At 40.9% G+C, this 23,957-nt stretch overlaps 1 protein-coding gene across 5 annotated transcripts; it reads right to left on the reverse strand.

The window, feature by feature from the left end:
• Positions 1-2,832: 2,832 nt before the first annotated feature.
• LOC142600336 (uncharacterized) lies at positions 2,833-23,956 on the reverse strand. 5 transcript variants are annotated; one of them, XR_012833771.1, is made up of 4 exons: positions 23,818-23,948; positions 18,906-21,942; positions 3,971-4,092; positions 2,833-3,392 (listed from the first exon to the last, which is right to left on the reverse strand). XR_012833771.1 is itself a non-coding variant. In XM_075743787.1 (4 exons), exon 4 carries the CDS (start codon positions 13,192-13,194, stop codon positions 12,340-12,342), a length of 855 nt encoding a protein of 284 aa, XP_075599902.1. In that variant the 5' UTR covers positions 13,195-13,655; positions 14,266-16,680; positions 18,906-21,942; positions 23,818-23,948; the 3' UTR covers positions 12,009-12,339. The 5 variants fall into 5 exon arrangements, 3 of the variants coding, with proteins under 3 accessions (XP_075599902.1, XP_075599903.1, XP_075599904.1); XR_012833772.1 differs by lacking the exons at positions 18,906-21,942; positions 23,818-23,948 and adding exons at positions 8,952-9,072; positions 10,516-10,983; XM_075743787.1 differs by lacking the exons at positions 2,833-3,392; positions 3,971-4,092 and adding exons at positions 12,009-13,655; positions 14,266-16,680.
• Between the last annotated feature and the right edge of the window lies 1 nt (position 23,957).

The raw sequence follows: 23,957 nt of genomic DNA on the forward strand, positions 1-23,957 counted from the left end.
ATAGACAGCCGCAGCTTCGCGTCCTCCCCTGAGGGGTGGCCAGGGGCAGGGCGGCGGCGGGAGGCTGCGAGGCAGGCAGGGGTGGGGGGCGGTGGGGAGCCGCGGGGGGGGGGGGGGGCAGAGCCATTTTCGCCTCCTGGATGAGGCAGAGGGATGCCGACGGGGCTCAGCGACTCCTTTCGTCCCCCTCCGCAGGGCACGCCTCAGCCCACCCTGCCCAGGGAGAGGGAAAGAGGGGGCTGCGCCGGCCGAGGGCCCGGCGGGGGCGGGCGGGTGCTGGTGCTGAACCTGCGGCAGAAGCGGCGGCGGCGCCCGCAGCCCCCGCAGAGGGACGCGGAGCCGGGTTCGGGTGGGGGACCGGCTGCCTGGGGAGCTAACCTGCTGCACGGCACGGGGAGCCAGCCAGGAGGGAACGCAATACCCCAGCCCGGCCCAGCCTGCACGGTTTTCCCGTCTGCGGGCAGTGTCGCAGGCGTGGAGTGCACCCGGATGATTTTGGGGGAGCTCCCAAGGCAGGCAGGAGGCTCACAAATACTCCCATTTAACAGCTCCGACAGACGCTGTGTTTACCTGAAAGGATATCTCATGATCTGCAAAGTCATGCCGTTATGCAAAGCCAGCCTCTGCCAGCCCCAAGTGAGGCCATTCCTTGCTATTTGGTCAAATTTGGGTTTGAGGTTGTCCAGTTGATTCTCCTTTGTGCAGGGAGCTTTACACCAAACCCATGTCTCATGTTAGGCAACTTAGCAGTCGATATTTTGATCAGGAAAGCAGCTGTTTTTCAGATGATGGCGAGTTAGTGATTGGTATGGTTGTGTTAGCTGGCTTTGTCTATACATCTATGTTGAATACTCAAAGCTTTTCTTTCAAATGCCAGCTTTGCTGCAGTCTCCTTTGGCTTTGTCGGTCCGTGTTATCACTGCTGCAACTGTATCTACCTCGAGCTAAATACTACCTCAAACTTCATACCTCGAGCTAAATAATATCCCAAGCTAAATATTTGGTAGTCAGCCAAAAGCATTGCGAACCATGGAGATTTCCAACATAGTTGCAGTGAACTTGCTCAAATGCTCCTTGTACCCATCAGCACTGGAAAGTAGCCTGGAAATAAATCTGCAGCTTTGAGAGGTAGTAAACCCTTTGTATTGGTGAGGTACAGGGAAAAGGTTGAGAAGCTGCAATATGCAGCGCCTATGAGAAATTTGCTTGTATTTCATGTCCAAAAACCAGCTGAAAGATATAGGTTCCCCTTCTAGCTTACCAGTATAGCTAGGCTAACAAATAACTAAACATGGACTTTGTTTAGGGTAACTACAATGATTTCTTTAAACTCGTTTAGCAAATTTTTCTTGCTCTGAGGTTAATCATAAGTAGACATCCCCCTCCCCCTTTGAGACTCACTTAGGAATCTGCATCTGAGAAGATTTATATAGAGATGTATATAGTATCTTTGCATAGAGAAGATGTGTCAGATGGAAACTCACTAAACCTTAGAAACTTCTATGGTATCGTAAGGTGTTCCTCTTACCATCTTTGAAGATACAAAGATGTGCTCATTATCAAAGTGTCCTTAAATAAATGTAGTTCCTCCTATCTTCCTTAGGCAGAATTCAGTTAAGAAAATACTAGGAGGTGATTTAGGTACAATGGTATGGAAAATGACATCTTTTCATTTTCAGAAGAGAACTCTGAAACAAAAGAAAATACAGTATTTTGCTCTGTTATCAATCAAATGGATAACGTCACATTTGTTGCAAGGACAGGCATGTAAAATTGACACCTGTTGCAATTTTAATTCAGAAAGCTTAGACATTAATCCTTTTGAAATGGTTTCTACCTCGTCTTCCTAGAGAGAAACATTTGTGAGCTCATTAAATTCTAAGTGGAGCAGCTCATTTTCTGTCTGTATAAACAGACAGCTTTAGTGGACTTGTTTATTGAAGGCTCAGAGAAATTTAATCAACTTCACATATACAAGGAATACTTATTGGAGCCATTTATGGAGCTAAGGGACATGATTTCTATCACACAGAAAAAGGTGCAAGTCAGTTATTTCCCTACTGTTTCAATTCATTGCTCCACATAAGAATTTCCACAGTGTTCTCTATTAAGTATTGGGTTTGCGTGGCAAGGTTGGGGGGGGGTGTCTACAGGGGTGGCTTCTGTGAGAAGCTGCCAGAAGCTTCCCCTGTGTCTGACAGAGCCAATGCCAGCCGGCTCCAAGACGGACCCGCCGCTGGCCAAGGCTGAGCCCATCAGCCATGGTGGTAGTGCCTCTGGGGTATAACAGAGTTAAGAAGGGGGAAAAAAAAAAACTGGCCAGCAGCAACTGCATCTGGAGAGGAGTGAGAAGATGTGAGAGGAACAACTCTGCAGACACCAAGGTCAGTGCAGAAGGAGAGGGAAGAGGTGCTCCAGGCGCCAGAGCAGAGATCCCCCTGCAGCCCACAGAGAAGACCATGGTGAAGCAGGCTGTCCCCCTGCAGCCCATGGAGGAAGGATGAGGGGGGTGTAGAGATTCCACTTGCAGCCCGTGGAGGACCCCACACCGGAGCAGGTGGAGGCACCTGAAGGAGGCTGTGACCCCATGAGAAGCCCATGCTGGAGCAAGCTCCTGGCAGGACCTGTGGCCTCATGGAGAGAGGAGCCCATGCCAGGGCAGGTGTGCTGGCAGGACTTGTGACCCCGTGGGGGACCCACTCTGGAGCAGGGGAAGAAAGTGAGGAGTCCTCCCTCTGAGGAGGAAGAAGCAGCAGAGACAACGTGTGATGAACTGACCACAACCCCCATTCCCCATCCCGCTGTGCCGCTGGGGAGGAGGAGGTAGAGAAGTCATGAGTGAAGTTAAACTGGGGAACAAGGGAGGGGTGGGGGAAAAGTGTTTTTAAATTTTGGTTTTATTTCTCATTACCCTACTCTGATTTCATTGGTAATAAATTAAACTGATTTCCTCAAGTCTGTTTTCCCCATGACATAATTGGTGAGTGATCTCTCCCTGTCCTTATCTCGATCCATGAGCCTTTCATTATATTTTCTCTCCCCTGTCCAGTTGAGGAGGGGAGTGACAGAGCAGCTTTGGGGGGCACCTGGCCTCCAGCCAGGGTCAGCCCACTACACATGCCAAGAGCAAACGTCTTCGTATTTTAGCTTTCCAGTGATGCGGTCCTGTTGCACCCAGAGGAGCAGCTCTCTGTCAGCTTCTGCACGTTGTGGCTTCTAGGCACCGACTTGCACGTAAGTGACAAATGCTAGGATCAACAGTGTAGGTACTTGGAGTCAGCCCCAGGCACTGAGTCATATCACTGTGTCTCACTGACTTTGTGGTGGTGGTATTCATTTCCTCTTGCTTTCATCATCAAAGGCAGAGCAAAAAGAAAGTGTAGTAGCCTTATCTGCATTAAGAGATAATCACAATAAAATTATTTTTGCATCCCTTAGGATCTACCTTCACATTTATCTTTTTCTTCTGATAGTGGCTCAGAAATTCATTATCATCTAACTTTTGTAATATCACTTTATCTGGGAAGCAAATACTTCTGTCACAGAAAAGCCATTATAACTAAGAAAAGGCCACAGTTTTAAACATTTAAAAGTGGCATTACCTAGTGCATTCACAGCTGCATTTGCAGTGTTTTGGTTTGTGGGTTGGGTTTGTTTTTTTTTTCTAAACCTCTGACATGTTTAGAAAGCCAATAGGCATTTGAAGTAGCAATGGTGAGAGCATAACAAGATCAACCTATATCATTCATGAACAATTTTGGGGTTTCTGTGAATCCAGCTGCAGTACCTTCACCCACACTGTCACAGCATGCCACTAATGAAAGCATTTTCACAATATCTTCTGAAAAGAAATTATATTATACCTATTGTTCAGGTGGAGAATTGAGGTACAACATTTTTGAGGATGGCATTCATACAAGTCATCCTACATCTCTTATACACTTTAAAAATCCTCGCTGAAATTGTTTACCTGTGAGTATGCAAGAAGACTGCAAACCATCAGGGAACCCATACAGCCTGTCTTACTCTATGTTTTAATCAGAATTTCATGCTCCCTCAGGACATATCTGCATCTGGTAATACTCGGTAGCACTGTAAGACATAGCAAGTTGACATCTTTAATCAGAAAGATAAGGTTTGAGAAATTGGGGAAGGAAAGGTAAGAGAAAAAATGTGGAATTGAACCAAACTGACCAAAGTGAATGGCTAATTTCAGCAGCATCATTAATGGCTGGGGCTAAAAAGTATTAGTAAAGTCATTATCTGTGATTTTAATTGCAGAAGGAAAGGTGTGCATTTGTTACAAGTGTTCTGATTTTGTTCTTAAAGGTAGAAGTGATCTGACCATCAACTGGAGATTGCTAGTTGAAGTGCAGGCTGAATAAATACTAAATCTGGCTTCTCTCAGACTGTCCTTTTAGAATGGTCCAAGAATATAGCACATATAATGCAAGGACTTATGTAAAAAGCAAGTGACGTAGCATGGAAAGTGATGTCATTAAAGAACGCAGCTGATCTTTTAGCTTTGAAAGATGCCTGCCAGACTGCTTCCTATCACTGCTCTATCTGTAAATACGTAATATCAAAAAGTAGTAGAATCTGATCCCAGTAGATACAAACCAGCAATCTTCATGCTAAACTGCTCTGTTACGATAATAAAACCACCCATGCAAAGCCGGCAAGTACGTGCTTCATATATTCCTGTAACTGACGAGAAAGGCAGTGGGATGAAACGAGACCCAAAGTGAGAGGTTTTAGCCTGCATGATAATTGCAGACATGCTTTTGTCTGAAACTGGTACCAAATCACAGGATCACAGCTGGGTGACAACAGTTTACTTCAAAAGCTCGACAGAATAAAGAAAACATAGTGGTCTTGTTGGATACCTAACTAGTAAGGTACTCTTCATCCAAAAGAGGATTTTGTACATTTGCCATCTAAATGGAAGATCGAAACAGAGACACCAGTAGTTATTAACACACTATAGCAGTGAGATGCTTTCTGTTGGACTTGCAGTTCAGATGCAGTATTTGCTTCTGCTGAACAAGCAAAAGGCAGACTCATGTTCATCTCACTTATGAAAATACCTTACCTGAAATCATAGACATGTTCTTTGAGAATAGAAAGAAGGAATAAGCAAAGTCTGGAAAATGGCTCAGAGCCATGGCTTTACCCACAGTACACAAAGCACGTACAGAATGATGCATGGAAAAGTGACTTACAGCAGCTTTGGGCTCTGCCAGCCATGACTGGCTTGGCCATACCTTGACATAACTGGACAACACAGCAGCACAACAAAAGTGCTGCTCCACCTCGGCATGCCACTTTCCAGCAGCCTCCAGAGGCCAGTGTGACAGCTAGGAATGGCTGACTGTAAGGGGACACACAGAAGTAAATATGCCAGCAGGATGTAATTCAAGAATTCCCTGTTGAAGCTAAGCTTTCCAGGTTCCACCGTGCTCCGGGCTATTTCCCACGAGTGATTTCATGCGAAGGGCTTTACCGGAGCACAGAACGTGCCCACGATGAGCACACCGTTAAATGAGCAAAAGCATTTACTCAATGCCTGTGGCCAATCTAAATATAAAATTTCTTCCACTATATTTAATAGCTTGTGGAAGAAAACAATACAACAGAAAGGAATCCGATAATACACACTATGGAAGGGGCAGCAATGTGTTTTGACATATTGCCCATTGCATGCCAGGCAGTGCAAGAAAGGCATGTCACTCAGTGCTTTTGATTGAGGGATGCCATGGTGGCATGCCATAGCCATAAAGCCAAATTGTCATATGCCTTCCACTTCACTGAGATGCCATGCTACGGAAAACATTGTAGGCATGAATGGAAACCCCCATTGACGGCCAGATCCATGGAAGATCTGCCAAAGGAAAAAGAGAAACATATTGGGTCAATTTTGTTGCTTTTATACATGACAAATTCTTTAGCTACATTTACTTTTTTTGATGAAAAGTAGAATGTAGCACATCTAGTCAAACATTAGGCAGACTTTTAATGCATCTTACTATTTCAGAAGGCATGTAACTCAGCAGTCTGCAATTCGGACTCCAGGACCTTGCTTGCAAAATCCTATCATTCTCCTGTTGTGGCTCAGAACCTACACTACCATTTGCAGAACTTAATATTTAGTACATGAGATACGATAAACATGGAAACAATAAGCTAGACTTCAGATTTAGCAAAAGAAACTAAAAGGTAAACAAGTTTTCTTTGTGGCAATCTATTAAAATGAGCATAGACTTAAAAGTGTATTGGTAGCAAAAAAAAAAAAAAAAAAGTAAATTTATTAAATGTCACATACAGATCTGCTACAAAAAAAATACACTGCCTGTTTTTTAAGACACGTCTGCCAGATCTGAAAAACTGAACTGATAAACTCCTCAGGAAGATGACTCTTCTCTTTTTCCCATAGGGATTTGCTTGTACGGCATTCACACTGAAATCCAAATCTGAGCTGGGCTGTCTACTTTTATACACACTGGCACAGTCTGACTTGAAATAATCCAAGTATGAGAATCTGACCTATACTGTTTGCTTTTATAAGCTCTGGACGTGTCTGTCTGGAAATTCCAGCAGTTTGGCAACTCTTTTTTATCAAGGTAGAGTTTTATATATGACCTTCATTTTGCATGATATTCTGGCAGTAACATCTACCTGGGAATAGTCCTAACCAGACCACAGAAATGCTAAGGTGAGCCTGGAGGAGTTCATAAGAGCTTTACAAAAGACATGTCAATGATATATGTCACATAGTTAATGATGCAGCAAATCAGAAATACTTCATACATATTTTCCAGTGAGACACATCCTCCTAGAAGAGAATTTTATAAGAAAATCATTGGATGTGTTTCCAGCCCTTGAAATATGCCCTCTGCAGGCAGCGGAGACTTCAGCTCTTAATCATCTTCCAGAAATCCCTTGAGATGCCTGTCTCCCCAAGGCCTGAGAAAGTCACTCCTTATAAATCCATACCATTTGTGCACTTCAAAAGGTCAGGGCATAGCATCCCATTTCTATAAACACCTGTGCTTCTCTTCAATTTAACGGAGTCAAGATTTCACTCCGAGACCACAAAACAACTTTGAAAGCATCATCTGTGAGTCATAGAAAGATACCCTGATGTGTGGAAGTATAACCATTTATATGTATATAGCAAGTGTAAGGAGTACGTAATTAAAAAGGTGCCAGTATAAGGAACCACATGCTTGTCAAATACACAAATTTCAGCAACACATATTGAAGAGCAGATATTACCAGAAGAGAGGGGTAAAAAAACATAATAAAAAGCCTTCAGTAACTGAGAAACAATATGAGCTGGAAATGTTAATGTTCTTCTCAGAAGAACAGTTTGAGAAATGAACAATATATCAAAAGCTTTTTTTTTTTTTTTTTTTTTTAAACAAACCCCACAGAAGTGACCAAAAGAATGATATACAGTGATCCTAAGATGTAATTTTTAAAAATCTGTCTGAGGATATGGTAATAGAGCAGTACCTAATTTTGCAGTTGGTAGGACGTTTTAGTCTTGTGGACAAAATCCTCAGATTCCATCCTCTGCTTTCCAAGTCTCATTTCTATGAATTTATACTGATGTATCTCCATGGGCTCCTCTGCAATACTCAGCTTTCTCTAGCGTGACTGCTTACAAGCTTGGGTTATGGATTCTACAATACAACTGCTCTTTAAAGTTGCCAGTACAACTAACTGAAATGCTGTTGGTCTGACAGTTCAGCAGGACTCAGTGCAGTGGTCTGTCCAGCACAAAAGATTTTGCTGGTTTCTCTCCCTCCGTTCCTACCTTGCTGTTCCTCAGTTTCTTTCTTTAAATTTCTTTAACTTTTTCTGTGGTGTTACTCTCCATTATCTACAAATGTGTTGGTTGCCCAATACATCTTTACATTATGCATTTTGAAAAAAAAAAACCTACTTTTTTTCCTCCTTTATGGATGCCAAGACGTCATGATTGGTTTTGATGATCGATGCTAGACATATTTTATGTGATCCAATCAAACTCTGCCATTCAAATGTCGCAGTCATTTCAGTGACCTTACTCACATACCCACAGTAGTGCTGAAGTACAGAAATACGTTTGAAGTATGGACCCAAAATACTAGACCCTGTCAGAACTAAGCTATTGACTCCTGACCTTAAGGATGCTTCAGCGCTAACTATAAAACCAGTGAAAAGTATCAATGTAATACTTACCTTTTAGATATTTTAATTGAGGGTTTTTCATCAGTAAACCTTTTATGTCATTGTGGAACTGTTCTTCCTAGACAAGGACAGAATATTTTCTGGCACAAACACTCCACATATTCCTAACTTGTCTGCAAAGAAGACTAGTAAGGGCCTTGATGTGGTAAACTAGCAGTAAATAAAGAAATTATGTTTATGTTTCATGCTTGCAATGAAGACAGTGACTACTGTCACATTTGCTTGGTGCTAGGTTGCTGTCTTTGCCTCAGTTCTACTGATCTCAAGAAACTCTCCTTTCTACATACATCGTCGCAATTCTAGACTTTAGAAATGCTTTTTGTTTGCTCAGAGTTAAGATGAATGAAACCTCCGTGTTCAGGATGCACACTGAGGTGTATAACCAAGCAGTATCTGCAATTTCTCAAACATCCCACGTGGACGCAGCAAAGATTTCCCCGCTATTCAAAAAGCAAATTCCTCCAGGACAGCACAACTGTAGTGAAAGGGATATGACAAGAAATGAGAAGCCATTAAATCTAGTCCTGTCTCTAACACTGATGTCCACTGAGGACCTGTGGGTGTCACTCCCTGGCCAGTGTTCACATTAACGGTGCAGAGAATACAGCACCCTACTCTCTGTCTCACAAGACTGTGTTAAAGATGAATAATATGATTACTGCAAACTCTTTCATTCATCAAAACAGGCACACAAATGCTAAATGTTAGCTACCTACTTGTTACAGCAACACCTTTACTGAAGGGAGGAAATCTGATCTGTTCTGGGTGTCCGCACTGCACAGCATCACCAATCCATTTCATTATTTTCTTGTGGAGTTACAGTCTACGAGTAGCATGCTGGGTGGAAAGAACAACAGATTGAACACCCACAGCAACCTGAAATTTATGTTAGCGTTTCTCAGTTTGCATCTCTAACCATTAGTGTTTGTAAAGCTCGTTTCTCTATTCAGTCGTCTTCTGTGTGCTTCTGGCTGGGCATTTTCCCAGCTTTAACTACGTGCTTTTTGCAAAGGTTCTCTACAGAAATTATAGCAAAGTATTTTAAGGCATTGGACATGGAAAATATTTGTCTAACCTTGCATCACTATACCTTTCTTGACAGAGGCAATGAACCCAGTGTTTCAATTATAGATCTTACACACACAATTGGGCAACAGGCCAATGATTTTCATCTGTGTATTCCAGGACCGGTGGCATTTGTTTAGCTATAAATTCAGAGATGCTGTAGGTTATGATCTTCTATTGGGGCTGGGAGAATACTTGCCATGATTAAGCCCTTTCTTAAAACAGTTTAATCTAATTAATTACTTTCCAATTAAACTCCAGAGACTAAAATCTAATAAAATGTAATAAATAAAGGTATTTCTGATGGGAGATCAAGAAGGGAGCATAGGCTACTGCACTCATTGTTTGTCTTCCAGATGTCTTGCATCTTACTACTATGGAAAAAGAAAGGTAGAGATTATGTGAGAGGAACGTTACAATCATGCAAAGTGTCTTTTCCCTCTCTCACCCGGAATGTCTAGCATTAGTTTGGACAAAGCAAGAGTAAAGTACAAGAGACATACTGAATTCCACAGAAGGCTGGAATTGGATGACATTTCTGCCTCAAGTTTTTATCTTTTGATCATTTGAATATACTAACCTGTAAAGGTAGGGTCAATCTATCTTTAAATGCAGATATATCTTCATTTTCTGGTAACAAATTTTCATACACAGAGAACACACATACTTGTGTAACCAAAAGATGTTTGCAGATGTATACAAGTAACTTCATAATACTAGAACTCAAGTAATGAAAAATATAACATTTTGAATAAACATTAGTGGCACCAATACCAAGTAGTATCATAGGTCAAATTCTTTCAATTAATGTCAAATGTCAGTTGCTAAACAGAAAATTAAAACCAAAAACAAAGTAAGAAAAAAGGTATTTTGAGTTAAAACAATTTTTAAATCCACTCCTATCACTAACATAATTTCATCATTTAGTTTATTGTGAAATTTTAAAAATAAATTTAATTTGAAAACACAGTGTTGCTTAACAAAATGGAAGTGCCAAACCAAAATGTTTTATTTTCTAGTATTTCTTTCCACAATCCCTATCACCAGGTTCATCTTAACCCCCTGATGAGAAACTGCATAACCTACCTGCCTAAAAAATTTTGTTAGCTCTGTTCTCAGTTGTACTAATACGAAACCCAGGGAACTGCATGAGATTCCAAATAGACTTATAATTCTAGGTGCAGCAAACAAATGAAGGTCTGCAAACTCAAATACCTGCTGTCAAAGGCAAGATTTCAATGATTAGGCTCTTATTTTTTACCCAAATCGTCCTATCACCCACAGATAACTGCCTTTCTCAACTGCCAAGTCCAGTGACCTGTTTTCATGTGCCTTCACCTATGATGATCTGGAAAGGAAAGGCAGATAAGGGTTTTCCTCTATCAGCCGAACAGTGCTCACTTCAGCAACTTGTTAATGCTTTTTAAGAGGGATTTCTCCCTCTTGAAAATCAGTCAAAAAGAAATTTCTCATCAGCTGAAAGGCAACAGTACAGTTGGTAGAACTGCAACCTGGTGCAGTTGTAAAGAATTAATCCTTGCACGTGCTTTTGTGGAGTGCTACTAGTAGTTTCTTAAAAACATATCTCACAAAGGCTGAAGAAAATCCTCATCTTGCAGTTCCACCCTTCTTTTCAAAAGGTTTATGTTCAGGACAAGTTTCTCCACTTGCAAAGAATCAGAGAACCCAAGGCAGAAAGAGTAACAGCAGAGTTTTATACTATCAATAGAAAATTTGATGCTGAGATAAGGCTGCAGAATGATAACAAGAGTTTTTCAGTAAAAGAGCTAGTTATGATATGTTCTAATGCTCATGTTTTGTTCTGTAATCCAGCAAACTAAGCTCCCCAATGTGAAAGGACAATAAACCAAACCTGAGAAAAGTCACCTTGTCACAAAAAAGGCGTAAGAGTACCCTTGTCTTGCATTAAAAAAGCCCCAGTCTTGCATCTTTTGTGCAAGAGGTGGTTACCCTGGACCTTGGGCTGGTAACTGGAGTGTTGGGGGATACTGTAAACACAACTACTAAAGGATTGCCTGCTGTTGGAAGGAGTGGGGAGGGCAATATTTCACTTTTATAAACAAGTTCTGTTTTACTCAGCTATTTTGCTGCAGTACTCCAGATTGCCCTGTGCTCAACAAGGAAAAAAGTTTAAGTAATACCATCACCTGAGTATTCAATGCATTGTTCTTAAGTTTTATTTCTATTTCTCTGACTTTATTAAAGGTCTGGGTTTAACTACATCTTGGAGTATAACAATAATGAATTGTAATCTTGTGAAAAAAAAATGTATTTAGTATGGTAAAATAACAGCTAATCTACCCAAACCACAGAAGCAAATACAAAGAATTCCATTTAAATAACTGGATACATACTCCACAATCTCTAAAGTTGAGGGCTTAAGCCATCTCCTATGGACTAGCAGTGCTCTAATCCCAAAAGGTTTTTTTTAAAAAAGATGTATCTTAAGTCTCCTTTTTCATTATGCACAGGACAACACCTTCATTAAGGTGCTGATGAATTTACCAGCTTTGATACTGGTCTTTTGCTTTTGGTAATAATATATATGGCTTTCCTTTTTTGGGTGGCAGTCTACTGACTAACATCTAAAGCCACTGGCTACTAAGTATCCTGAAATACCGGAAAGCAGACATTCCGGATGTGCAGAGGAATTTGATAACCAGACAATGTACTGTTATTCTGCACACGTTTGAGCTGTCTACTGTATTGGATGTACAGAGAGTTGACTGCAGGTGCTGATCAGTAGTGCAGTAATGCAGGCACTGGTTTGACACCGAAACATAGAGTCACAGAACACTTTGGGTTGAAAGGGACCCTAAAGATCATCTAGTTCCAACCCCCCTGCCATGGGTAGGGACAACCTCCACTAGACCACGTTGCCCAAAGCCTCATCCAACCTGGTCTTAAACACTTCCAGGGATGGGGCCTCCACAACCTCTCTGGGCAACCTGTGCCAGTGCCTCACCACCCTCACAGTAAAGAATTTCTTTCTAACATCTAATCCAAATCGACCCTCCTTCAGCTTAAACCCATTCCCCCTTGTCCTGTCACTACACCCCCTGATAAACAGTCCCTCACCATCTTTCCTGTAGGCCCCTTCAGGTACTGGTAAGCTGCAATTAGATCTCCCTGGAGCCTTCTCTTCTCCAGGCTGAACAATCCCAACTCTCTCAGTCTGTCCTCATAGGAGAGGTGCTCCAGCCCTCTGATCAGCTTCGTGGCCCTCCTCTGGACTCGCTCCAACAGCTCCATGTCTCTCCTGTACTGGGGCCCCCAGAGCCGGATGCAGTACTCCAGGTGGGGTCTCACAAGAGCAGAGTAGAGGGGCAGGATCACCTCCCTCAACCTGCTGGTCACACCTCTTTTGATGCAGCCCAGGACACAGTTGGCTTTCTGGGCTGCAAGCGCACACTGCTGGCTCATGTTGAGCTTCTCATCAATCAATACCCCCACACCACACAGCTTGGTGTTGTCAGCAAACTTCCTGAGGGTGCACTTGATCCCGCTGTCCATGTCGCCGACAAAGATGTTAAATAGCGCCGGTCCCAGCACTGACCCCTGAGGAATGCCACTCGTCACTGGTCTCCACTTGGACATTGAGCCGTTGACCACAAGTCTTTGAGTGCGACCATCCAGCCAATTCCTTATCCACCAAGTGGTTCGTCCGTTGAATCCATGTCTCTCCAATTTAGAGACAAGGATGTCGTGTGGGACAGGGTCAAATCCTTTGCCCAAGTCCAGGTAGATGACGTCTGTCACTCTTCCCTTGTCCACCAAGGCTGTAACCCCATCAGAGAAGGCCACCAAATTTGTTTGATGTGTTCTGCATTTACTGCCTATGCACTGCACAGAGGCAACAGGAGTGCACTGCATGGCTGTACTAGATTAACTCCTGACGCACTGGAGATTTGTTTTGTCTTGGAGTGCTTGGTTGTTTTCAGGAATGACTTCTTAAAGCCCTTCATACATGGAATGGGTAAAAATGCCTAAGGAAGCATTTATTGTCTCCTTACCCTGCTGCTGAGAGGTTTTCTAATTGCACAATCGACTTAGCAGGCTATTGGTGTTGATGGTTTTCCTCTACGAACATATTCACCTCAAGCTGTGGTTCAGGAAGCCCAAGGTCACATACAAAAGTGTTTCTTCACCAAAGTTTTATATTTTAATAGTCAGTCATGCCTCTATACAGAATGCAATTTCAGAAGTGATGCTAAACATGAATCACTTGGTATTACGAGAATTTTGCTGGTTTTCAGAGAGAAGATGCATTAGAAACTGATGTCTCTCCTTCGACATTGTAGCTCTAGTGCCTCAGTGAAGGCAAGTCACGTCCCCTGCAAGGGATAACCTCCTTATGGATCACATAATATATATTTATCATTCAAACAGATCCTAACTCTTAGCATTGACTCTGAAAGTCTAAGATTTGCTGTTACTAGACCGTCACTTAGACATTCAGTGAGTCATTTGCTTCTATGGCCTAATAACTAAAGCTCTCATTTATTTAATACAATAAGGAAGAAAACAGGAGTTCAATGGACAACTGATAGACTGTTACAGTGACAGGTTTGTGCTATGGAAGGCAAGATGCTTGCAAGATAGTCTCAGACCCTCCTCTGCCCCCAAAACTAGACGAAAGGACTGCTGCTGGCCAGTTAAGCCATCTAGCACACAAGCCCAACCTAGCACAGAATTTAAGCATACGTGGAATTTTAAGTTTATAACCAGTTCTTTTGATTTCAGTTGGACTGCTCACACTTTAAAGATGCATGTACACTTTATAGACACAGTTCAGATGAGTAACACATTTTGTCACAGATACTGGAGTTTTATTTTAAATAACAGCAGGCTGTTTTTAAAATCACATAGAATTTCAGTTTTGAAGAAACTATGAATTTGTTTCAAAAATTAATATAACTTGATCTTGTTATGGAATTAGCTCACCAGATGTTCTTTGGGTGTGCTGGGGTGGACTTGGGAGAATCAAGCCTGCGCTTTCCTATTTAGTCAATGCACGTCTCAGCAAAGCACTTTGTGTTCTCCTGCATCTTTAGCAGATGGTACAAACTGCCTGTCCTTTGCAAGACAGCATCAACAGCACTCCTGAAAAGCCTTCACATTGCTATTAGTCCTGCTTCTTCTCTGGTGCTCCCCTCTGTTACCCACACGTTGACAGCAAAGGCCAAGCCACGATTGCTGGTCCTTTGTGAGAGGATCTCCCATGCCCCTTCACTTATTCTCCATCAGGGTTTGAACTGTTGCATATTTGTGTACTTTGAAAACTCTCTGGGGACAGAGAATAAGATTAATGCGGAACAGACACAATCATCCTTCATCCGGTTATTATGTTAATACCATGAATACTTGTAAGAAAAACGGCAATGAAACCAATGCTGAGAAAAGTAAGCTTATGTTTAAGAGACAAGGGATTCTGTTGTGTTCAGTAACCCATCTATTTTCTTCAGAATTTACAGCACAGATTAGAGAATAAAGAAGCAACACCTGTGGACCTGTAAAGAAAATTAATATAAATCGGTGACAATTAATTGTGATGTGCTTATTATATTCCAATATAATAAATAAACAGTCCTTCAGCAATCACAGCATCAGGAAAGGAAAAGTATCTGTTTCAGAGAGTTTACAAGATTGTCCTGAGATAATGGCAGATGATATTGCGTTTGTAAGATTTGTTTCTCTGTCTGCACTTACTACATGATACTTGATCTCACTATGGTATTGCACTTTGGAATGGAAAAAACCCAACAGTTTAGTTAGGCTTTTAGGAAGCATTAGCTAATTATAGCTTTTATAATCCCCTTCAGTTAGAACTAGTCTCCTGTTTATAATAGCTGCGATCACCCCCATCTTGCAACATCCCACACGGTCACTTGCTGGATAACCTGTTTTTCCTACAAACATGCATCTGTGAACTCTCAATTCTATTACTTTATCTTAACAAAGTGATAGATTCTGGACTGTTTGCTGTTTTACTTTATTCACATGATTGATTTCACCACAGATAAAAAGTCAGAGAACAGCCATTATCTATGTGTCTTAATCCAAATGTAATGAATTATAAAAATCATTGCACAACAATGTTCAGAATTCCCTAGGCGATGCCCACATCTCTGACTCATTCTTCTTATCTTTAACTCTGGACATATTCTCTATGCAACACATTCTCTGATTGCTATATCTGATCATAGAAAATAAAGAGAAAATAAACCAGCTTTGCTGAAACTCAGTATAATTCTTATCTAGTGTTCCAATATTTTTCACAGTGACAGGGAAATGTTTTAGAACATTCCAGACAGAACTTCAGTCACAGAACCATAAAAACACTCAGATTAGAAGGGACCTCAGGCAGTCATCCAGTCCAACCTCCTGCACAAATAGCAACCCCAAAATATCTCACATATGCTTTAGAACATATATTAAGATGGCATATATTAGTTTCACTTAGCATTTGACCTGCTGGCAAAATTTATTCTTAAAATGGTTGCTAAAATTTCATTTCACTTACTGATACAAATTTTGGAAAGAAATAGAAGAACTAGTTGTCTCAGTAGTCTCTGGATGAAATAGATATACTTCCAGAATGGCTGGCCATGTAAAAGAAATGTGTAGGGTTTATGTACAAGAACCATCCAAGTACACTGTATGCTGATGTTCAATAAGAAGTTAATTGTGAAACAATAAGGGAAAACAACATATCTGAAGTCCAAAGTCTCGCATTAGTAGACATGGTGGTGTTGGGTTGATAGTCGGACTTGATGATTAGAGGTCTTTTCCAACCTTAATGAGTCTATTATTCTATGATTAGATGAGGTTAAATTTCCTACAAGGACAGCAGGTTTTAGTGCAAAGGCAACAACAGCATCACACGGGCAATTAAGAAAACATCCAGAGCACTACTTCTGTAAGAAAAATGGTGAACAGAAATTCCGTGGTTGCTATATTTGGCAGAGAGCAATACAAAGATGAGAAAAAGAAGGACCAGCCTTCTGATACTTGGATTAGTATCTCCATCAAAGTACAGAATGATTATTATAAAGGACAGAAATATTTTATTGCTAACATCAAGCAGCACTAAGATAACCTTGTTCTATGTATCTGCATTAGAGGTACTCAAGGTGTGCAAGTGAGGGAGCCACAGGCTAGAACTCTTATCCTACCAGGTTCTCCTACACATGTATTTCCTTTCCATCTTCCCACGCCTTCAGTTCCAGTCTGGCCCCGTTTTATTCTGCACCTCTCAGATTTTTTTTTTCTTCATCCCAAATACTTCTGCAGGTCCTCCGTTTCCTGTTGGCATCTTACAGCCTCTCCCCAGACTCTTCACAATTTCTTGTACAGTTTCTAAAACACAGAACTCAAAATATCTTTATTTAGCACTGTTTTCTTGTCACTCTAGAAAGCTGTCAAAGAGTGCTGTTACTGAGATCAGCTGAGTGGTTTTAATTTTCCACTGAAGAAACACAAGGGTATAGTCACTTTGAATAAGAGCAGGCATTTTTTAAGACACTGCTACTGGGAAGTGTGAAATTGGGGAAAACTGCAAAGAAACACACAGAATGCGAATTCTTCACAAAAGTAGTAATTCTGATTTTTTTATTATCTGTCCTGCCAGGTAAAGATGTTCTTCACAGCTGAGGAGATAGCTGGGAGACTCTTTCTTGGTCTCCCACATCCCTGCTCTGTCAGCATGCAATGGGATGGGCAATGGCCAGGGAGATGGTAAGGGACAGGGAGATTTTTTCAGGATTTCTTCTGAACTTCTCCAAAGAGGTAAGAGCATGAATGTGCGGGCGTGCCATCATGCGCTTCTCTTCCTTCAGTAAAACTCTTGCTTCCTGTCTGTTGTCACGCTGAGATCAACTCACTGGATCCTTTCCTCCATCTCAGTCTGTTCACATTGTTTCAGGTTTTCAAGGCCACCTCTGCACAGAAAAAGCCTGGAAAATTTTTCTTTTTTTAAACTGCAAGGAGACCTGCAGTCTGCTCTGTTGACCTGGGACTCACAGAGTTCTCTCTGATTCTTTGCCAGTACACCAGAGTTTATTTTCTTGTTGCCTCTGTGAGAGGAGTAGGATAACTAGGTAGTACAGAGTGTGATTTCATGGTGACAGGGAGCATGGCACATGCAGTTAAACTGCAACAGAAACTACAGGAAACAGGGCAAGCAGGTCCTATTTTTGACATTTTAAGGCATGTCAGTGTTTTATCAGAAATTTAGGAAAGCTGCTGTTCATTTAAAAATAGAAAAGTTATCATGACTTAACCATTAAAAACAACTAATTCCTCTTCGTCCCATTAAGCATCATGGGGCTCAGTTACACCTTAGTGGAACTGAGTAATGAAGAAGGTTATGGACTGAATATGTGCAGTTTCTTGCAAAAAAACTTGCTCAGTTTCTGTACAATTTGCATTAAATCTTGATCCTTCATCACATTCCTGTACTTCTGGTCTACACGCTGGGATGCCCCAACTGGGATGCCTGATAGTTTCACTTCTGTAAGAACTCTACACAGGGCTGAGTTGGGGTTATTTTAGTGCAAATACCCAAATGGCATGTCTGTAGGTGGCAGAGCTGGTTTAATGGTTCTGGGTTACTCATGAATTCTGTGGCATTCCTGAAGCTACTTCAGTTTGTTAACAAATATGATTGCTAGATTGCAATTGTTAAGTTGCAGTAGGTTTCAGACACGCCCCGGTGAAGAAGGAAAGGTTCTGACAAGTCGCACTGTGCACCAGCCAGGCTGCCCACCTACCATCAAGCAGCTGAATGCATTTGGATACTTCTACAACTCACGTTATGCCTTTGGAGTTCAACGTGGAGCATGAAAAGAAAGAACACTGCTAGCATAATAATATCTTTAGAATGGAAATCAGTGAAACTACATCTATAGTATATAAATACGCTTATTTGCCTAGGTACATATGTGCATTTTACATTTGTAACAAAACTTGCATGTGTTACCTGTGCAGGTGTTTTTTCAGCAGTTCAGGAGCTGAGAAATACTTTTGCAAAACAGCTGATACTGAAATTAGGATTTTCTTCCCTGTCTCTTTGTTGAGAAACTCTGACAGAAGCGCTGCATCCCTAACTGGCTCCCAGAAATTATTCTTTGTGACTATCACCAATGTGGACAGAGAATTAAAAGGGATGGCAAGTTAAAGTCAGAACAGTGAGCCAGAAATATAGCCAGATGAGCCTCAAATCGAGTTTTAAGCAGCATTTGATGAAAAAAATTCAACAATAATAAAAAGAACAATAACCTTTGCAGTAGCCATGTACCATTGTTTTGCTACTGCTGTTTTGATAGAAGAGGTAGCGCTTTTTTACTCATTTTTTCCATTAATTTTAATGCTTTGTCACGGAAAAGAGAAAAAGAAACTTCTCAGAATTTCTGTTGCTCCTGTTTTTTCACTGCTTAGTCTCTTAGGAGACCAGAAACAAACAAGCAAACAAACAAATATTCTCAGCCACGCAATGCAGCTTACAATAAACAACAAATCAAATCTTTCTGTAGCATTTTGCCAAAAATCCTAAATCAGAACTTGCTTTCAGACAACAACCTTACCCTATAAAAATAGTTATGATAGAAGACGTCTCTGAATTGTCGCATTTCACTCATGTTTCCAGTCAAAGGTACGCAGGCTAAGTTTCTGACTGGTGTTTCTTCGCTGTACTGAAGCAGGCAGCAGAGGGCACAGCTCCCTGCTGAAAGCCTTCAGAGCAGGAGGAGGAGGGTGACACTCCCTCCTTCTGCTTAAAACGTTTTCTGTCCATCAGGAGCGATGTCCTCATTAAAACACTGCAGTTTCCACAGTCAGTAATACCTCTGAAAGAAGGCATTTCTCTTTTGCTCTTTATCCGACAGTCGATTTTGTACAAAATCATGAGATTCAGTTATCCCTAATGCAACGTCCAGAATCTAAGTGTTTTCACTGACCCCTGAAGTAATTAATTACATACTCCTTGGTGCAGAACTCCAAAAATTGAACATGTTTGGTTACCTTGGACAAACATCTGCTCCATCCATACATCTCAAATTTGTTCCCAAGCAATAGCAGTAATACTTGGCAAAGCTATATTCAAACTGATCAGCAGCTCCAACTAAAGGGTCCAAATCCTGAAAAATGTATCACTGAGGTAACAATTTTCAGCAGTCTCATGGCACAGAAATGTGATTTTCAGCTTCTGCTCCCAAGTCCTGGGGTCTGTGGATTCTTTTCAAGGTGAAAGTTAACCAAGAAGATCAAAGTTGCTTTCGGTAGCCTTTGATTTTTTTGTATTTTTGCTGGTAAGTGTTTAAGCATGTGGAAATAAAGGGCTAAAACCCCCTCATGCAGGGCAAGTAAAACGTACCATCACAGCAGTCTGTCTTTCTCTTTCATATGTTATATATATAAACCAGATTAAGTTTGTTGCAGCTATATATGCTTCTTTCATAGTAAGGCAGAGAATTGAAAGGAAAAAAAACAACGCATAGAACTACCCCATCATTTCTGCTATAGATTGTTTAATCTTGTATCAGTAAAACTGCAAATAATAAAAAGTCTATTTATTACCATGTCATGTCCACCATATGAGGTTGATTTTTTTTCCTCCCCTACAAATCTGTTCCAGTATTTAAATGTATTAGGTCAAATTCAATATATTCCCTGAATATGAGGTACATAATGACATTCATAATGTTTTGTTGGTATTTGCTAGAAAATATGCGCTACATAGGCTCATGGAACACCTGGTAACAAGGAAAGATGATGGATACTTCATTATCTGGACATAACCTTTTTTCCTTGCTTCAGACTTTGGGTGTCCTCATAACTGGGACAGGGAGTTATAGGACAGATAGTTTTATATTTTATAGGTCTGTCTGCAAATAAAAATAGAGATGTATTATCTTTCATCACTTGAAATTAAATGCTCGGTTGGCATTAAAAAGATATATCCCATAGCAGATAAAACTCCTCAGTTAAGCTGACATTTTTCCCCTCACAAAGAGGGGCCAGGTTTGATCCTATCCACAATAACCAGCCGTGCATGGACAACCTGAGCTGTATCTCTCCCGTTAGCAAAGCCCGGTGCAGGAAGCAGGCATGAGGTAATATGAGACAACAGCTCTTTAACAACTATTGGGGTCCTATTATCTCCTGCCTTTATGCCACAGGCCAGTATTTACTACATCTTTCTTACTTTATTTTTAAGGCAATCCTTATCTCTTCCACCCTATGCATTACTTTGCTTCCTCAGATCAAGAGACACCTGATGGTTTGGAAGAGCCCTCCTTCTACTTCACTCCAAAGCTTTCATAACTGCAACTTTCCTCCCACTAGTGTATTTACAATAGCTGTAAGGGAAGATTATCTAATACAGCTTATTTAATTTTGACCAGGGCATTACAAATAACATTATCTTGATTCTCGGTAAACATTAAAAAGGATCACTAGGAGAGCTAGTGAAATATTTTTAAAACTGTTTGTAGGGTGTTTTTTTTTTTTCACAAATAAGTTCATTATCAAGATATGTAGCATTTGACACTTAAAAAATGAAAAAAAAAATCCTTTGAACATTCTTGTAATTTAATGTTTTTCAGAAAAGTTTCCTGTTTTTTTCTGGCCAGTGTCCTTAAAACAAGATTATTTTCCATTGATTCCTATACTATGTTCAATTTTAATTTCCTACTCACAAATAAGGTCAACAGGTGTCCTGCTATGCATAAAGTTAGACACATCTAGAGTGGTTTGCAGGCTCAGGGCTTTAGACATTAAAACTTTGTCCACAATCATCTGGAAAGCCAGGGATCCACTTCTATTTATACTGTGAAGGTTTTGCCAAGGATATCACATTTCTTTAATCCCAGTTTCCTGGAAAGGTGCTAACACTTTCCCTGCGGAGTGTGGATAGCCTAAAATGTGGAGGCAATAATCAGTGGTTGATGGCATACAGGCTTGTGTTTGAAGAAGCTCATTACCATCCCTGATCCTCAGCCTTCCTATGCCCTGTGTGCTGCTGGGACGTTTATTGTGGTTGCTGTTTCAGCAATTTAGTCCCATATTTCTAATGCATTAGTATAATGTGACAATGTCTGGACTACAAATACTCTGGAGGAATGCACGAGAGCTACAAAAATAATTACAAAATGCTTTAAATCATAGTATTTTAACTCACATTTATAGATAATTTACTTCAATCCCTGTTGCAGTATGCAAAAAGCTTTTATTTTGGAAATAAGATCAGTTCTCTTTGAGTTCAGAAGTCTTTCCTCCTAGCATGAAGTTGCTGTAAAAAGCCTTGAAATACTTTTTGTCAAGTAGAAGAGGGAACGGAAAGAAGTTGCCCAAATGGCAAGTGCTGTGCAACAAGCAGCGAGATATCAGCCACCCTTCCTAAGTTGCATCATCTTATTTCCTGGGACTTTGTTGAAAGTCAAACCTAATTTCTTTGTCATCTGGAGAAAGGCTGATGGTACAGCCACATTGTAACTTCAGGAATTAAAAAAAGTGGTAAGTCTATTCAAAGAAATACTGGATTCTTCTCCTTTGAATCCTAGTCCATGAGCTCTTCATGAGCTCAAGAGCTCCTTCATAACATTAACCTTATTCTCTACATTCCTGCAGGAAAAAAATAAAGTTTTTGACAGGTTTTAATTTGAAGTCATAAGAACCAGCAGCTTAGACTTTAATGAAGAAATGCTAGCAATTAAATATTTTAGCAACAGTGATAGGGTGATAGTTAAAAGCCGAAGTGCACTTAGTGGGGTATAAAAGGGTGCAAGGGGAGGCATCATAAGCCAGTTGTGTTGGGTTTCAAGAAGCCAACCAGTTGTCATGTCAGTCACACACAGTCTGCTGCATTTAAATCGGAGGTCTAGAATTACTTTAGAGCCTGGCTGATGAGACAGTAAAAAGGTCACAATTCTGAAATCTTGGCTTCTCTTCCAAGAGATCATTTTACTGAACCTCTGCCATGCTCACCTCGCACAGAAAGAATATTTTTCATAGTCAGAAAATTGACATTGATTATCTGATCAAGCAAAAGATACTATGGCAATTTTTCCACATTATATTCCCATTGCATCTGTCTAACAAGACAAGATTTATATTTTCCTTGGCTGTTATTCCTAAAACTTCATTTCTTTCTTTGTTAGAAAATTCAAAATGATCATGCCCTGCTTTTCTGTATTCTTTGTCACTGAATTTCTTTATATTGTATGATCCCCATATCGTGTTGGAATGCATCATCTGTTTCACTCAAACTACAAACACAATTTCAGATCTCTCTGGGTTAGTCCTAGCTGGTCACTTGTTTTTTTCAGTGGTCCAGCCAGTAGTTCTTGACCACTGACAGAAGGTCTTTGATATTATCTATATAACTAAATCTCAGCGACCAACACCATCTACAGATGAGTGATAGCAGAAAAGGAATTGAGGGGTCTCTGGCTCTTCCACCCTGCTGTGAGTGTGACAAACTGCAGTCAATTTGGTGCTGTGGCTCTCGTAGGAGTGAAGGGACTTTTCCTACATTATTCCAAAGGAACGGTGATGATTGACATCAGATCTGGTCAAAAGTCAGGATTTCTGTTCTGCAAGAAACACATTCTGTTTCAAAACAGTTCTTTAAAGACTTTATAAATTTTACTGATGGTTGCTAAATACCCCCCAAAATATATTCAAAAGCGTTCTGATTCTCAAAATGAAAAATATTAATATCTTTGCCCCGATTTACCAGGTTTATCTGTCCCTCCAGGACACCTAACTAGCCTAGAGGACAAGCAGGAAGCTGGGAGGCTTACATGTCACTAATAACATTGTAACTTGGACTCAAACCCCAAATCTTCTCCTGCAGCAGGAAGAGAGGCTGCAAGTTGTGAGTGCCCGGGGTGAAGGTGGCTTTTTCGGGGCTCCTGGTCTGCCTGCCTTATGGCTCAGTTCTCCAGAGCAGTGGGCTGAAGCTTTTTAGTGTCTGGTGCCAGGTTTGGTTTCCAAAGCCTCAAAACTTACTGACATCAACCCTGAGTGTGTTTCAGTGCTAAACAGGGCAGTAATTTATCACGGCCATTCCAGACCATAGCAGCCAAGGCAACGGCAGGCCTTCCTCACCCCAACAGGGTGCTGAAGGCTTGACACAAGGCTGGTTACTGAGGTCTTCAGACTCTCTGCTGCAGAACTACAAGTTAAAACCTGGCCAAGTCCAGCATACCTAATATTTCCAGCTGATCTATTAGGTTTGCCATCTTCATTTCTCATATAGTTTGTATAGCAAGGTTCCCCAAGGACCATAAGTTGTGCACCCTCCAAACAGCAATTTAATGGCGTAGTGAAACACTGATACCATCTTAGTAACCTGGGTAGGAAATTCATGAGGTGAAACTGTCTCTTTCAGGAGAAGTTTGTGGTGGTAACGTTTTCCATTCTGACAAAACATAATTCCCGCTCAACAACAAAAAATTAACAGAAAATTGCAGTCCACCTATAACTGAGACTCACCTAAAAGCTGAGACATTCCTAGGCATCCATGCCACAAGTTTTACAGGTTTTAACATTACTTGCACAATAGTATCTGAAATTCCTGACGTCAGCTGTGGACATCTGCAAAGGCAGATATCAGTAGTTTCCTATTACTGAGA

This window comes from Balearica regulorum, chromosome 2 (genome assembly GCF_011004875.1).
Source record: "Balearica regulorum gibbericeps isolate bBalReg1 chromosome 2, bBalReg1.pri, whole genome shotgun sequence".
NCBI lineage: Eukaryota > Metazoa > Chordata > Aves > Gruiformes > Gruidae > Balearica > Balearica regulorum.